The sequence below is a fragment of the Lynx canadensis genome, chromosome C2 (genome assembly GCF_007474595.2).
Source record: "Lynx canadensis isolate LIC74 chromosome C2, mLynCan4.pri.v2, whole genome shotgun sequence".
In the NCBI taxonomy this organism is placed as follows: Eukaryota; Metazoa; Chordata; class Mammalia; order Carnivora; family Felidae; genus Lynx; species Lynx canadensis.
In genome coordinates, this window is record NC_044311.2 from 100344667 (window position 1) to 100357634 (window position 12968).

Here is a 12968-nt window from a genome sequence, read left to right on the forward strand (position 1 = left end):
ATGGCAGTAGGAGTTCCTGGAGAAATATGATCTTCTGCCTGCCTCAAGTGTTGGTCGATGGGCTGCAGGTTCTAAGGAAATTTAAATTTATCTGCATATCCTTTTGCCTTTGTTTCCCATGTCATAACCAGCTTAAAATAACTAATATGCCAGGGGTGCCTGGGTGGCTCAGTGGTGTAAGCATCGGACTTGGTTTCGGCTCAGGCCATGATCTCTCGGTTTGTAAGTCCGAGTTCCCCACCATGCTCTGTGCCAAGAGCCTCCGTGGGATTCTCTCTCTGCCTCTCCCCTGCTCATGCTCTCTCCCATTCTCTCACAATGAATAAACTTTGGGGGGAAAAATAATCAACACACTGAAGAGGCGTACCTTAGGGTGGCATAATTTGCTCACCTTTGCCATCTCTGACATTTTAGGAAGTTGTTCATGTGTGCACCTCAGACTCTCCTCCTCCTGGGGTCCTCCTCCCTGCTGCAGGGAGGAACACTTCTCATTTCAGCTCTCAGCTCTCTGCACTGGTGGCCGAGCTCCACAGCAGCCTGTAAGTCAGGGAGCTGCCCTCGCTAGAGCTGCAGGTTGGCTGAGGGAAAGTCACCAGGAGACCTGAGAAAATGGGGAACTCTCTGCTGAGGAAAAACAGGTGAGTCCAGACTCCCCAAGGGAAAGCAGGAGAGATGGGGCAGAGGAACGCAGCCAGAAAGAGAAAAAGAGGTTTTTGGGTGAGGGGAGGGAACTGGGTAAAGAACTGAGAAACATGAAGCGCCTCTAGGTGTCAGACACTAAGTTCAATTCCTTATGGGTTTGGCCTTCTCCCCAGAATCAGTGCGAGCAGCTGGTGGAGAACAGCTGAAAGGCAGAAGGACTTTATCAAGGGAAGTCAGGGCAGTCAACCATGACTTCAGAAATGGAACAACTTTCTGAGGGCTGGGAGGGGATGTTCTCCTGAGCTCTCAACACCTGCAGGGAGCTCAAAGACACCACTTTTTTTTTTTTTTTTAAATTTACATCCAAGATAGTTAGCATATAGTGCAACAATGATTTCAGGAGTAGATTCCTTAATGCCCCTTACCCATTTAGCCCATCCCCCCTCCCACAGCCCCTCCAGTAACCCTGTTTGTTCTCCATATTTATGAGTCTCTTCTGTTTTGTCCCCCTCCCTGTTTTTATATTATTTTTCTTTCCCTTCCCTTATGTTCATCTGTTTTGTCTCTTAAATTCCTCATACGAGTGAAGTCATACGATTTATGTCTTTCTCTGACTGACTAATTTCACTTAGCATAATACCCTCCAGTTCCATCCACATAGTTGCAAATGGCAAGATTTCATTCTTTTTCATTGCCGATTAATACTCCATTGTATATATCTACCACATCTTCTTCATCTATTCATCCATCGATGGACATTTGGGCTCTTTCCACACTTTGGCTATTGTTGATAGTGCTGCTATAATATGGGGGTGCATGTGTCCCTTTGAAACAGCACACCTGTATCCCTTGGATAAATGCCTAGTAGTGCAATTGCTGGGTTGTAGGGTAGTTCTATTTTTAGGTTTTTGAGGAACCTCCATACTTTTTTCCAGAGTGGCGGCACCAATTTGCATTCCCACCAGCAGTGCAAAAGTGTTCCTCTTTTTCTGCATCCTGGCCAACATCTGTCGTTGCCTGAGTTGTTAATGTTAGCCATTCTGACAGGTGTGAGGTGGTATCTCATTGTGTTTTTAATTTGTTTTCCCCTGATGATGAGTGATGTTGAGCATTTTTTTCATGTGTCGGTTGGCCATTTGGATGTCTTCTTTGGAGAAATGTCTATTTATGTCTTTTGCCCATTTCTTCACTGGATTCTTTGTTTTTTTGAGTGTTGAGTTTGAGAAGTTCTTTATAGATTTTGGATACTAACCCTTTATCTGATATGTCCTTTGCAAATATCTTCTCCCCTTCCATTGGCTGCCTTTTAGTTTTGCTTATTGTTTCCTTCTCTGTGCAGAAGCCTTTTATTTTGATGAGGTCCCAGTAGTTCATCTTTGCTTTTGTTTCCCTTGCCTCTGGAGATGTGTTGAATAAGAAGTTGCTGCAGCCAAGATCAGAAAGGTTTTTGCCGCTTTCTCCTCGAGGATTTTGATGGCTTCCTGTCCTACATTTAGGTCTTTCATCCATTTTGAGTTTATTTTTGTGTATGGTGTAAGAAAATGGCCCAGGTTCATTTATCTACATGTCACTGTCCAGTTTTCCCAACACCACTTGCTGAAGAGAGTGTCTTTATTCCATTGGATATTCTTTCCTGCTTTGTCAAAGATTAGTTGGCCATACGTTTATGGGTCCATTTCTGGATTCTTTATTCTGTTCTATTGATCTGGGCATCTATTTTTGTGCCAGGACCATACTGTCTTGATGATTACAGCTTTGTAATAGAGCTTGAAGTCTGGGATTATGATGCCTCCCTCTTTGGTTTTCTTTTTCAATATTGCTTTGGCTATTTGGGGTTTTTTCTGGTTCCATACACATTTTAGGATTATTTATTCTAGTTCTGTGAAGAATGCTGGTGTTATTTTGATAGGTATGGTCTACTTTGTTTTATTGCTAATACAAGCTATTTGTACTTTGAAGAAATTAGCCCTTTTCTCTTATTACAAAAAATATTTTTTCTGTATATCTCATGCCATGCAGATATTTTATGTTTGCTTACTATTTTTTTAAATGTTTATTTATTTTGAGAGAGAAAGCATAGGGGGGAGGGGCAAAGAGAGAGGGAGACAGAGGATCTGAAGCAGGCTCTGTGCTGACATCACAGAGCCCAATGTGGGGCTCAAACTCACAAACCATGAGATCAGGACCTTAGCCAAAGTCACATGTTTAACTGAGCCACCAGGCACCCCTGTTTACTTACTATTTCTTAAACATAACTGAATTAAATCTAGAAATCTCCTTGTTTTCTACCAATTTATGCTTAAAATTCTTTCCCCTTCTTAAGACAAATCCACAGTATAATTTTTTGTTTGTTTTATTGCTTTACATGCAGCCCCATACATTCACTATATGGTGTCAAATACACACACACACACACACACACATTTTTCCCAAGTAGTTAATCAGTTGCCTCAGCATCTTCATTTCCATGCTAATTTAAAATATCTCCCTTAGAGGTGTCCGGGTGGCTCAGTCAGTTAAGCATCCAGGAGTCTTGATTTAGGCTCAGGTCATGATCTCATGGTTCACAGGGTAAAGCCCTATGTCGGGATTTTGTCTCTCACTTTCTGCACATCCACTCACCCCGTCTTAAAATCAAAAATCTTAAAAAAATAAAAATAAATAAAATGTCTCCCTTAATATAATTTTTTAAAGTCTTATATTTATATTTACTGGGATGTGATTTTTCAACTTCACCATCCAATCAGCACACCCTCATCATGGTTCTCCAGACCGGATTTGTTACAAAAGCCATGGAAATCCCACCCCCACCCTCACTGAGCAGAGTGAGAGAACCTAGTTCTCTATGAGAGGAGCTCAGAGTCTTACTGACTGGTGGTCCTCGGACAAGTTGCTTAACATTTTCAACCTTAGTTTTCTCATTGGTTAAAAAAAAATAGAATCATTATATCTACCTCATGGATTTAGTCTGAGATTAAATGAAATATATACAATGTATGTGTTACATACATGTAGTAAGTGTGTGTGTGTGTGTGTGTGTGTGGAAAGAGAGAGAGAGGTTGAGAGAAAGCAATAAACAAACATAAGTAGTATTTTTTAGTTTCTTTTTCTCTATACTCTCAATTCTCCACAAATGGAAAAAAATGGTTATACAGAAGAAACCTAACCCAAAGAATGAATAGATTTTTCTTTATTTAATCCTTTTTTCTCCTCTTGTCCCCTGTTCTCTGCCTTGGTGCTGTAAAAGATGATGATTTACATGAGACAAAGCCAGTACCCTTCCCCATCCCTGTATACAGTCCTGTATGTTGTGCCCAGCAGATAGACTTCTCTATATACTAATACTCTCATGGTCACCATAAGGAATCCCGGCCATGTGGGAACAAATGATTTAGGACTGGTTGTGTATGGAGGTTGTTGGAGAATGTTGGTGGGCTGTTGCCATGGCAATGGAAAAAACATCAAATAAAAGGCTGCCATGTACATTGAGGAGGGGCTGTGAACAGATCTGAGGGCAACAAGCAGAAGCTGAGGCGATTCTGGGGCTACACACAAATGGCGGTTGGAAAACTTGTGAATTAAAGTGGGAAGCCTGGAAAGGAAGTACTTAGCTCATTCCTGATAGATTGGGTTTTAGGGGGCAACAGAATACTCATAAGATAACCTGGTCTGGAAAATCATACCTTCAAACAGAGAACATCCAGGTGAGAACAAATCCAAGAAATCTCCCGGCCTTTGCCCATGAAGAGTGAAGTCTGTCAGGTCCTGAACTTCACATACTCCACACAGAGCACCTTACTTAGACCCAGCATCAGTTGTAATAAGAGTAAATGTGAAGACAAGACAAAAACACTTCGAGCCTTTGGAGAGGAGATGTACTATGAACCTAGTGTGATCCCCAGCAACTAGAAATAAGATCGCTATTTCCTGCTGTCTCTGTTCGTTTAACTCAAGTCCCTTTGTGCTCAAGCTCCATCCTGGCCATTCCATTTGAAGCTCAAAGTTTCCATTTCTGAGATGACCACATCTCCCACATCATCACGATTGTTGAAAGGTTTGTGGAGAGAGACACTTGCAATTATCCTGATGCTGTTAAACCAAGACTCTTCTGACTACTCCCTTTGAGTGTCAGGCAATCACTCAAATATGAAACTAGTGTCTCGGGGTCCAAGAATCCCAAAGGGTGGCAAAACCAGTTGTTTTGTGGCCCATAGAGTTATCTGCACTTTTCCTATGGTTTCAGGAGAAGCTTTTGAAAGAATATCAGTTAAAAAGCTACCACTGAGCCAAAGCTTCTGTTAGGAGTTAGACACCCAAAGACTCCCCCCGCCCCCAGCAGCATACATTTCTTCAGTGCAAGCTCAGGGTCACATATTTGGGGGATATCATTGGACATATCTTAAAGCACACGGTCCAAAGAATGAAACAGACCAGAAGGGCCATGGCCATTATAACAAGGGAGAGACTGGGTGGACCAGGGGGCCAGAGACAGGAGCCTGGAATTGCTGGCACATAGCCTGGTGTCATAGAGATGCATCTGGCCTCCTTCAGGGAGGTTCTCTGAACCCATCCCAGACCAAAGCATCCAAGCCGAAGGGCAAGAATATGTTACAGAAAAGTTGAGTGGGGGAAATAACCAGTTTAAAAATAACTTTTGCCTGCATTTAACTTTATTTAACCCTTACAATTCCATGAGGTAAGCAGGGGAAGTATCTTCATTTTACCGATGAAGAAACTGGCTCAAGGTTTCCAGAGACACTGAGTAACTCAAACTTGAGTGTCTTTTCTCATCTTCCAAATCTGCTCCGTGAACCAGATTTCTTAGCAATTGGTGAGATTCCTTGGTTTCCTTCTAGCGTTTCTTTAGCCACAGAAACAGGAGATATAAACAAATGGCCGAAAGTAGCCCAAAGGGGAGGAATAACTACAGCCAACGCCTTTCAGCCCCCAAAGTCTGATGGTACATAGACCCGAGGGGTTGTCAGAACACTCAGCCGTGCTGACGGCCACAGCTTCTCCTCTCCTGCCCTTTCCAAGGGAACTCCTTGGGAAGATCACTAGGGATGATATCTCTGAGTGACATTTTACACTTTACATAGTGTTACTGGTACACGCAGTACTTTATAAAGGACCCTCACATTTAACTATGTAGGTAGCTGACTATGACCCAAATTCAGAAAGATGCCCAGAATGATACTTAGACTTCAGGCTGGGTATCTGACCACAAAAAGATCCTGGGCCTTCCTGCCATAAAATAGATCACAAGTCCTGTTGATTTACCTATGCCTTGAATCAAGGAGGTAGATTTGAGGATCTGAGCCAGTTAGAGATGCTCTGCTCTTGGCTACTCATTCCTTTATGAAATACTTATGGAAAATAGATTTACTGTGTGCTCCATACTGTGGCATGTGCTGGCAAATAAATATGGTCCCCAGCTCTATGACACTAATGTTCTAGTGTAGGATGTCAACAAATGAACTGTTAAATAACAAAATTTAACCAAGTAAATTTGAAAACCTAGTCGTCTTTATTAAACAATTCATTAGTCAGGCAACACTTCATCTAGCAAGTCGAGAGGCTCTCCAAGGAGTTACACAAAATGGAAGGTTTTTATAGAAGAAGGATGGGAATTAGGACCACCTGGGCAGCTCAGTCAGTTAAGTGACTGACTCTTGATTTCGACTCGGGTCATGATCTCACGGTTTGTGGGATCGAGCCCTGAGTCAGGCTCTGTGCTGACCGCGTGGAGCCGGCTTAGGATTTTCTCTTTCCCTCTCTCTTTCTCTCAAATAAATTAGTAAATATTAAAAAAGAATAATAAAGTGAAGAAAACTAAATTTTAAAAAAGTTATTAGCGGGGTACCTCGGTGGCTCAGTTGGTTAAGCTTTTGACTTCATCTCAGGTCATGATCTCCTGGTTTGTGAGTTTAAGCCCCGAGTCGGGCTCTCTGCTGTCATCATGGAACCTGCTTCAGATCCTCTGTCCCCCTCTCTCTCTACCCCTTCCCCTCTCATGCTGTATCTCTCTCAAAATAAATATAATAATAAAACATTAAAAAAGTTATTAGCAAAAGAAAAGAACTATTTCTTGGGGTGCCTGAGTGGCTCAGCTGGTTAAGCATCCAACTTACGATTTTGGATCAGCTCATGATGAGCCTCATGTGGGGTTCCGCCCTGGGCATTGAGCCTGCCTAAGATTCTGTCTCCCTCTCCCTTCATCCCTCCCTCTCCCCTGCCTTAAGTACGTTCTTTCTCTCTACCTCTAAAAAAAAAAAAAAAAAAAAAAAAGAATTATTCCAGGCGAGGCCACTTTCCAAGGGGAAAAACAACGTGTCTTTATCAGGCAGATTATCTCACTTTTTTACGGGGACGGAGAGGGCCCAAGTGACAGACTCATTGGCATAGATTAAAGAACTCCTGGCTGACGGGTTAAGACTACATTTCTGGAGGAGGTTGAAACTGCAATTAAATTATATATTAAAGGGCACCTGTGTGGCTCAGTCATTAAGCATCTGGCTCAGGTCATGATCTCACAGTCTGTGAGTTCAAGTCCCACATCGGGTGAGCCCAAGACCCACTTTGAGTAAAACACGATCTCCACTTCGAGTGAGCCCAATTTCTCTCCCTCTCTCTCTCCCCACTCTCCTCTCTCTCTCTCCTCCTCCCCCTCCTGGGATTCTTTCTCTCTCTGCCCCTCAATCAATTGTGCCCCCCCCCAAGAAAACTTATGTATTAAGCACCAGTTTGAGAATTCAGTCTAAGTGACACCATTTTTGGGCCTGTGTTGTTTTGAGGTGTTTTTTTTTTTCAAAAGAACAATTATAATATGGTATAAATCGGAGAAATTCAGAGTGCTGTAGAACTCTTTATAAATATTATATAACCTATACCTGAAAGAAATCTCTAAAATGTCCATGTACTTATACCTTGATTTCCTAGAGATAACTCACATGTCCTTCATCACAAGAGTCCAAGCAAATCATTAAAATCAGTCATGAGCAAGCCCTTTCCCTTTGCTGGGAATACAGCCGAAAGTCCCTTCCCTGATTAGGAGTTGATAAGCATCATCTTCGTATTTCAAAAGGTCAGTTAATGTCCTGGAAGGAAGGAGTCATTCTAGCATGCTAAATGTGTCCAAGTCATCTACAATAAATACTGTCTTGGGGTAAGAAAAAAGGTTTTTCACAGAAATGGCAAAGGGAAGAGAGTCACCTAACAAAGCTGCAGAAACCAACATTGTGATTTGTGTCATCTCACGGTTATTTTAGATGCTGGGACTGCTACATTGCTGAAGGTTGTCTCTGCCTTCCGTGGTGAGTGGAGAATTATTTCATGAGTTATTTCCTTAAGTGTGGTTTCAATGTGGTATTTGCTTTAAATCACCTGTAACTGCCCACTGTGGCCACAGTGGAAGCCTGTCACTACCTGGACACAGTCATCTGAGAGTCAGTCAGGGAAGTGACAGTTTGAGTTTGGTGAGAAACAGGAACAATAGTCTTGATAAGTGCTCCTCAAACAGGAAAGCCTCAGAAGCAAGAATTAAACTGGCTACAATGCAGAGAAAGACCCTTGAATCCCACTGCTAGCCCCAGAATCCCCATGTACAGAAGCATACATTTCTGTCCCTTACAGCCAGGGTGGTCATATAATTCATCCTCTGCACTGAGAAAGCTTTGAGAGTGAAAGAGACCCTAAAAATAGTTTAGGGTCCCTAAATGACTGATAAGGACGTTAACTAGGCCATGTAAGCAAAGCAGAACACACAGTCATGCTCCTTGGAGTATATGTCATCATCTCTGGAGATGATAAGGAGCGTCCATTACATTTATACTGTGTTTTTCTGGGGTGGGGGCGTCATCTCTACAGAGCAGTTACCTCTGTGTTCATATGGGAGCTGTTTGCTTGTTTGCTTGGAGATCACAGACTGAGCTTGGGGTTAGGACTGGAAATAACCTTGGCTCCTTATCTCACATGATATAAAAGAAATCGAGATTTTGTTAGAAGAAAACATCCTCCAAATAGTTACCTATAACATCATCATGGTTCTCCATTTATAAACCAATTCCACCTCAGCCTTAGACAAAGGAGAAGGGAGGAGAAAGACACACACACACAAAGGTGTAGATTTCTCCTTGATCTTATCCTTCCTTTTTCTTTTTATCTATCTTCCTTTGCCTCTATGCTGAAGGGGGTATACCTTTAACAAATGAAAGACTCAAAGATAAGGTTTTAGAGTTGAGTGTAATTTCCTTGGAGAGTTGCTGAACACTGAACCAATTTTCTTTCCTTTTCTTTTTTCAGGAAAAAAACACACGGTTTTGAAGCAAAGCCGGATTCCGATAAGGAGAGTAAGTCATTGCTTTCTCTTTCCTACTTTTGATAGACTTACATTTCCAACTGCCCTTTCTCCGCGCTTCCAAAGCTCCCTGGGCATTATTTCCAGTGTAATACCTTCCACATCGGTCTGAGTCATTTGTCCAGTTGCTGGTCTCCGTCTCCACTAGACTGTGAGCTCATTGAATCAGGAGCTGGTGACTCCATATCTCCCTGAGGTCTGGAAGCTGAAGGGGTTAACTGGGAACAATAACTGGAGAGCTAGAGGTGCCAGGTGCTTCCAAGAGACTGCAAGGAGGCCAGTGCGGGCACAGAGAGCACTCAGGAGGGGCACGGCCTTGTGGTCAAGCTTAGGACTGGGGCTTTTGTCTTGAGAACCACAGGACTATTTTAAAGAACGGTGGGTGTGATGGTGTTAGCCTTAAAAGACATCGCCTAGGGGGCGCCTGGGTGGCACAGTCGGTTAAGCGTCCGACTTCAGCCAGGTCACGATCTCGCGGTCTGTGAGTTCGAGCCCCGCGTCAGGCTCTGGGCTGGTGGCTCAGAGCCTGGAGCCTGTTTCCGATTCTGTGTCTCCCTCTCTCTCTGCCCCTCCTCCGTTCATGCTCTGTCTCTCTCTGTCCCCAAAAAAATAAACGTTGAGGGGCGCCTGGGTGGCGCAGTCGGTTAAGCGTCCGACTTCAGCCAGGTCACGATCTCGCGGTCCGTGAGTTCGAGCCCCGCGTCAGGCTCTGGGCTGATGGCTCAGAGCCTGGAGCCTGTTTCCGATTCTGTGTCTCCCTGTCTCTCTGCCCCTCCCCCGTTCATGCTCTGTCTCTCTCTGTCCCAAAAATAAATAAACGTTGAAAAAAAAAAAAATTAAAAAAAAAATAAATAAACGTTGAAAAAAAAATTAAAAAAAAAAAAAAGACATCGCCTGGGTGGCTGTGCAGAGAACTAATTGTGTTAGGGAGTGGCAAGAACAGATGCTGGAAGATCACTTAGGAGGTGAGGCAATGGTCTCTGGAGACAGAACAGGACTGAAGCCAAGAAGAAGGAATTCGAGAAGGAGAGGGTAGCGAATAGCATCACGTGTGAGAAAGAGAGAAGCGTAGGCATGAGGACAGGCCACTGGATTTCTAAAGAGGAAAACTGAAGGAGTTTTGACTTTGCCTTCCTGGGTTGAAAGAGCGGAGCCTAATTCATTCACTCTGAGTCTTATCAACTAGTTTTGTAAAGTATGAAAAAGGAATAATATGGCCCTCCCATCCCTAGCATCACCAGGGGAATCATGGGTTCCTGGAAACCCCAATCGCCATCAGAGCCAAACCCGGTAGAAATAAGACCTCTAATGCCAAAACTTGCAGGCTTTTCTTTCTTTTTTTTTTTTAATTTTTTTTATGTTTACTTTTTTTATTTTTGAGAGACAGAGAGAGAGAGAGCGTGAGTGGGGGAGGAGCAGAGAGAGAGAGAGAGAGAGAATCCGAAGCAGGCTCCAGGCTCTGAGTTGTTAGCACAGAGCCTGACGCGGGGCTTGAACCCATGAACCCTGAGATCATGACCTGAGCTGAAGCCGGACGCTCAACCGACTGAGCCACACAGGCGCCCCTCGGAGACATTTTTTGTAGTGATAATCAGGGACGTCCTAGATGGCCATGGGAATATATGGAGATAGGAGCATCCGGGATGTCAGTCCTGAGGAAATGCAAATCCATAATAATAAATCAAGTGGCCTGCAAGGGCTTACCCACCTTCTGTGTAGGATGGCACCATGCAGCTTCCGTGGGAAAGCTCACGTTTGCTGATCGAGCTGATGTGTTTGTGAAGGGGGAGCAAGTCCATTTGCCTCTTTACTGAGGGGCCAGAGCCAGTTGGTTTTAAATAAACTGGTTTTTGATAAACTGGCCTGCTTTTGTTTGTATCTGCTAGCAAATTCAAGAATGGAAAGGTTCAATTTAAGAGTTTGCTTCTGAAGGGGCACCTGGGTGGCTCTGTTCGTTGAGTATCCAACTCTTGATTTCAGCTCAGGTCATGATGCCTCGGTCGTGGGATCAAGCCCAAGTCAAGCCCCAAGTCAAGCTGTTAGTAGGGTCCCTATGTAGGCATAGAACCTGCTTAAGATTCTCTCTCTCCCTCTGCCCTCTCCCCCACTCATGCTCTTTCTCTGCCTCTTCAAATAAAAAAAAGAAAGAAAAAAAAAAAGAAAGAGAGAGAGAGTTTCCTTCTGTCAAGCTTTTCTTGAGCACCAGCCCCCGCATGACAGCCATCCCCTCACCTGCGTAGACACCACAGCCTTCCTTTGCATTGTGGATCCTCTGAGGCCCTGGTCTGTCCCCTATGCTAGCCTGTGAGCCCCTTGAGGACAGGAAATGTTTCTGATTTTTCTTTGTCTCCACAGTACCTGGTACAGGGCGGGTCTGTGATGAATTTTGTATGAGGGATGGAGGGAATTGTGATTTCCTTCCCAATGCCCCACCGAATGTGTTTCCCTCCATGCAGCCTCTCAGCCCCAGCACGGCTCTGCTGTATCTTGTTTAGATAGTGCCGTCACTCCCCAGGGGTGTGCTGCAGGTCAGGATAGCCTGATGGGCTATCATGTGGCTCTCTGGCTGCTCTTATCCGAGTGTTTGCCCCGCCACTCCCCATCCTCTGTCCTCAAATCTCCCCATGACCTGAAATTCATTGAGTGTATTTTCTTTCTCCAGATACAGAAATGTCATCTGCTCCCATCCAGGTAATGCAAACATCTCTGAACCTTTTTCTGAGATGATGACGAAAATGCGGACACCTCAGATGGCAGAAGTTGGCCTCCAAGACCCCTTCAAAGCTCGATATGAAAGAAAAACTTTAGGTGCCAATGCTTGCTAGCCCAGGACCCTGTACAGGGCCTGAGGGCAGCAGCAGCCGCCACCACTGTTGTTATACATCTTATTGAAAGGAACTAATATATACGGGGTCCTTTTTTGGCACCAGTGTGCTGAGGGCTTTGCCTGTAGTGTCCACGTGACTGTTACAGCAACCCTCTAAGATTGGCACTATGATTTCCTCTGTTTTACAAATGAGAAAACTGAGAGATTGAGTGATATTCTCCCGAAGCCAGACAACTGACAAGAGGGGCAAAGACATGATTCAAAACGAAGCCTCCATCCCAGATCCAGGCTCTCCCTCTTAGATTTGCTGCTTTGCTTTTTATCTCCTGAGATGCCGCTGACTAGGAACCTCTCTTGAGTGGTTTCCCTTTTTAATAATGCCAAAGTCTCTAGAATGAGTGGTTAAATATCATAACCCAGCCAAGTGAAGGTATCCTCAGATTGTTCTGTTATGTATGAATAGGCTGCCTTCAGGGCCTGAGATTCGGGAATTACACGGAGTGGTCAAGGGTCACTCTGGAACATGGAGCAGAGAAGACATGCCTGAGTAGGCCGAATACTCCAGAAAGCATGAGCTCTCTGGTGGCTTGGGCTAGGGGTTGGAGTGGGGACAGCCATTTAGGAAAAACATCTAAGAGATGGGGGGAGAAATGGTCATGGAAGACAGACTTTGCCCAAGGTCAGGTCTGGGTTGAGCCTAGAGTATAAAGGGAATGGCAAGAAACCCACTGTTGATGAGGCTCTTCTTTCACCAGCAGGATAATGCTGACCAGAGCTCCTTAGAAGAGCTCTCCTACACCCTCATCAATCACAGCGTCCTCGGAAGAAGGTCATCAGGGATCTCTGGGGCATACTATGAGAACATTTCCCCCAACACCAAGAGACCCAGGGAGTTCTTGAGAAGAACCGAGACATCGTATGCACTTCTCCATGTGCCTTCCTCCCCAAGGCATTTGCCCTCCCCAGAAAATGAATATGAACTTCTCACTCCTGGTAAAATCTCCTTCCACTCCCTGCGTCAGCCACATCCGCCTATGTTACCTTCTGAGATTCGGGTTTCTTGTTTAAAATGAAATAGACCAGAACTTGTCTAATTACCAGTAAATAAAAGCTGGGGGTATAGAGATCTGGTTGAAGCAGGCA

General features: G+C 44.2%; 1 protein-coding gene across 2 annotated transcripts; it reads left to right on the forward strand.

Annotated features, from left to right (window-relative positions):
- The first annotated feature begins 503 nt into the window (after positions 1-503).
- On the forward strand, positions 504-12949 carry GCSAM (germinal center associated signaling and motility). 2 transcript variants are annotated; one of them, XM_030330459.1, is made up of 5 exons: positions 504-638; positions 7911-7955; positions 8944-8990; positions 11661-11689; positions 12581-12949. In XM_030330459.1, exons 1-5 carry the CDS (start codon positions 610-612, stop codon positions 12896-12898), a joined length of 468 nt encoding a protein of 155 aa, XP_030186319.1. In that variant the 5' UTR covers positions 504-609; the 3' UTR covers positions 12899-12949. The 2 variants fall into 2 exon arrangements, with proteins under 2 accessions (XP_030186319.1, XP_030186320.1); XM_030330460.1 differs by having other exon boundaries at positions 12584-12949.
- Positions 12950-12968: the final 19 nt, after the last annotated feature.

Excerpts from the sequence above, each read along its gene's own strand:
- GCSAM (XM_030330459.1), top strand. The coding sequence starts at position 610 with ATGGGGAACTCTCTGCTGAGGAAAAACAG. Across the intron at positions 639-7,910 it reads TCTCTGCTGAGGAAAAACAG|ATGCTGGGACTGCTACATTG; the intron begins GTGAGTCCAGAC and ends CGGTTATTTTAG. Across the intron at positions 7,956-8,943 it reads GGTTGTCTCTGCCTTCCGTG|GAAAAAAACACACGGTTTTG; the intron begins GTGAGTGGAGAA and ends TTCTTTTTTCAG.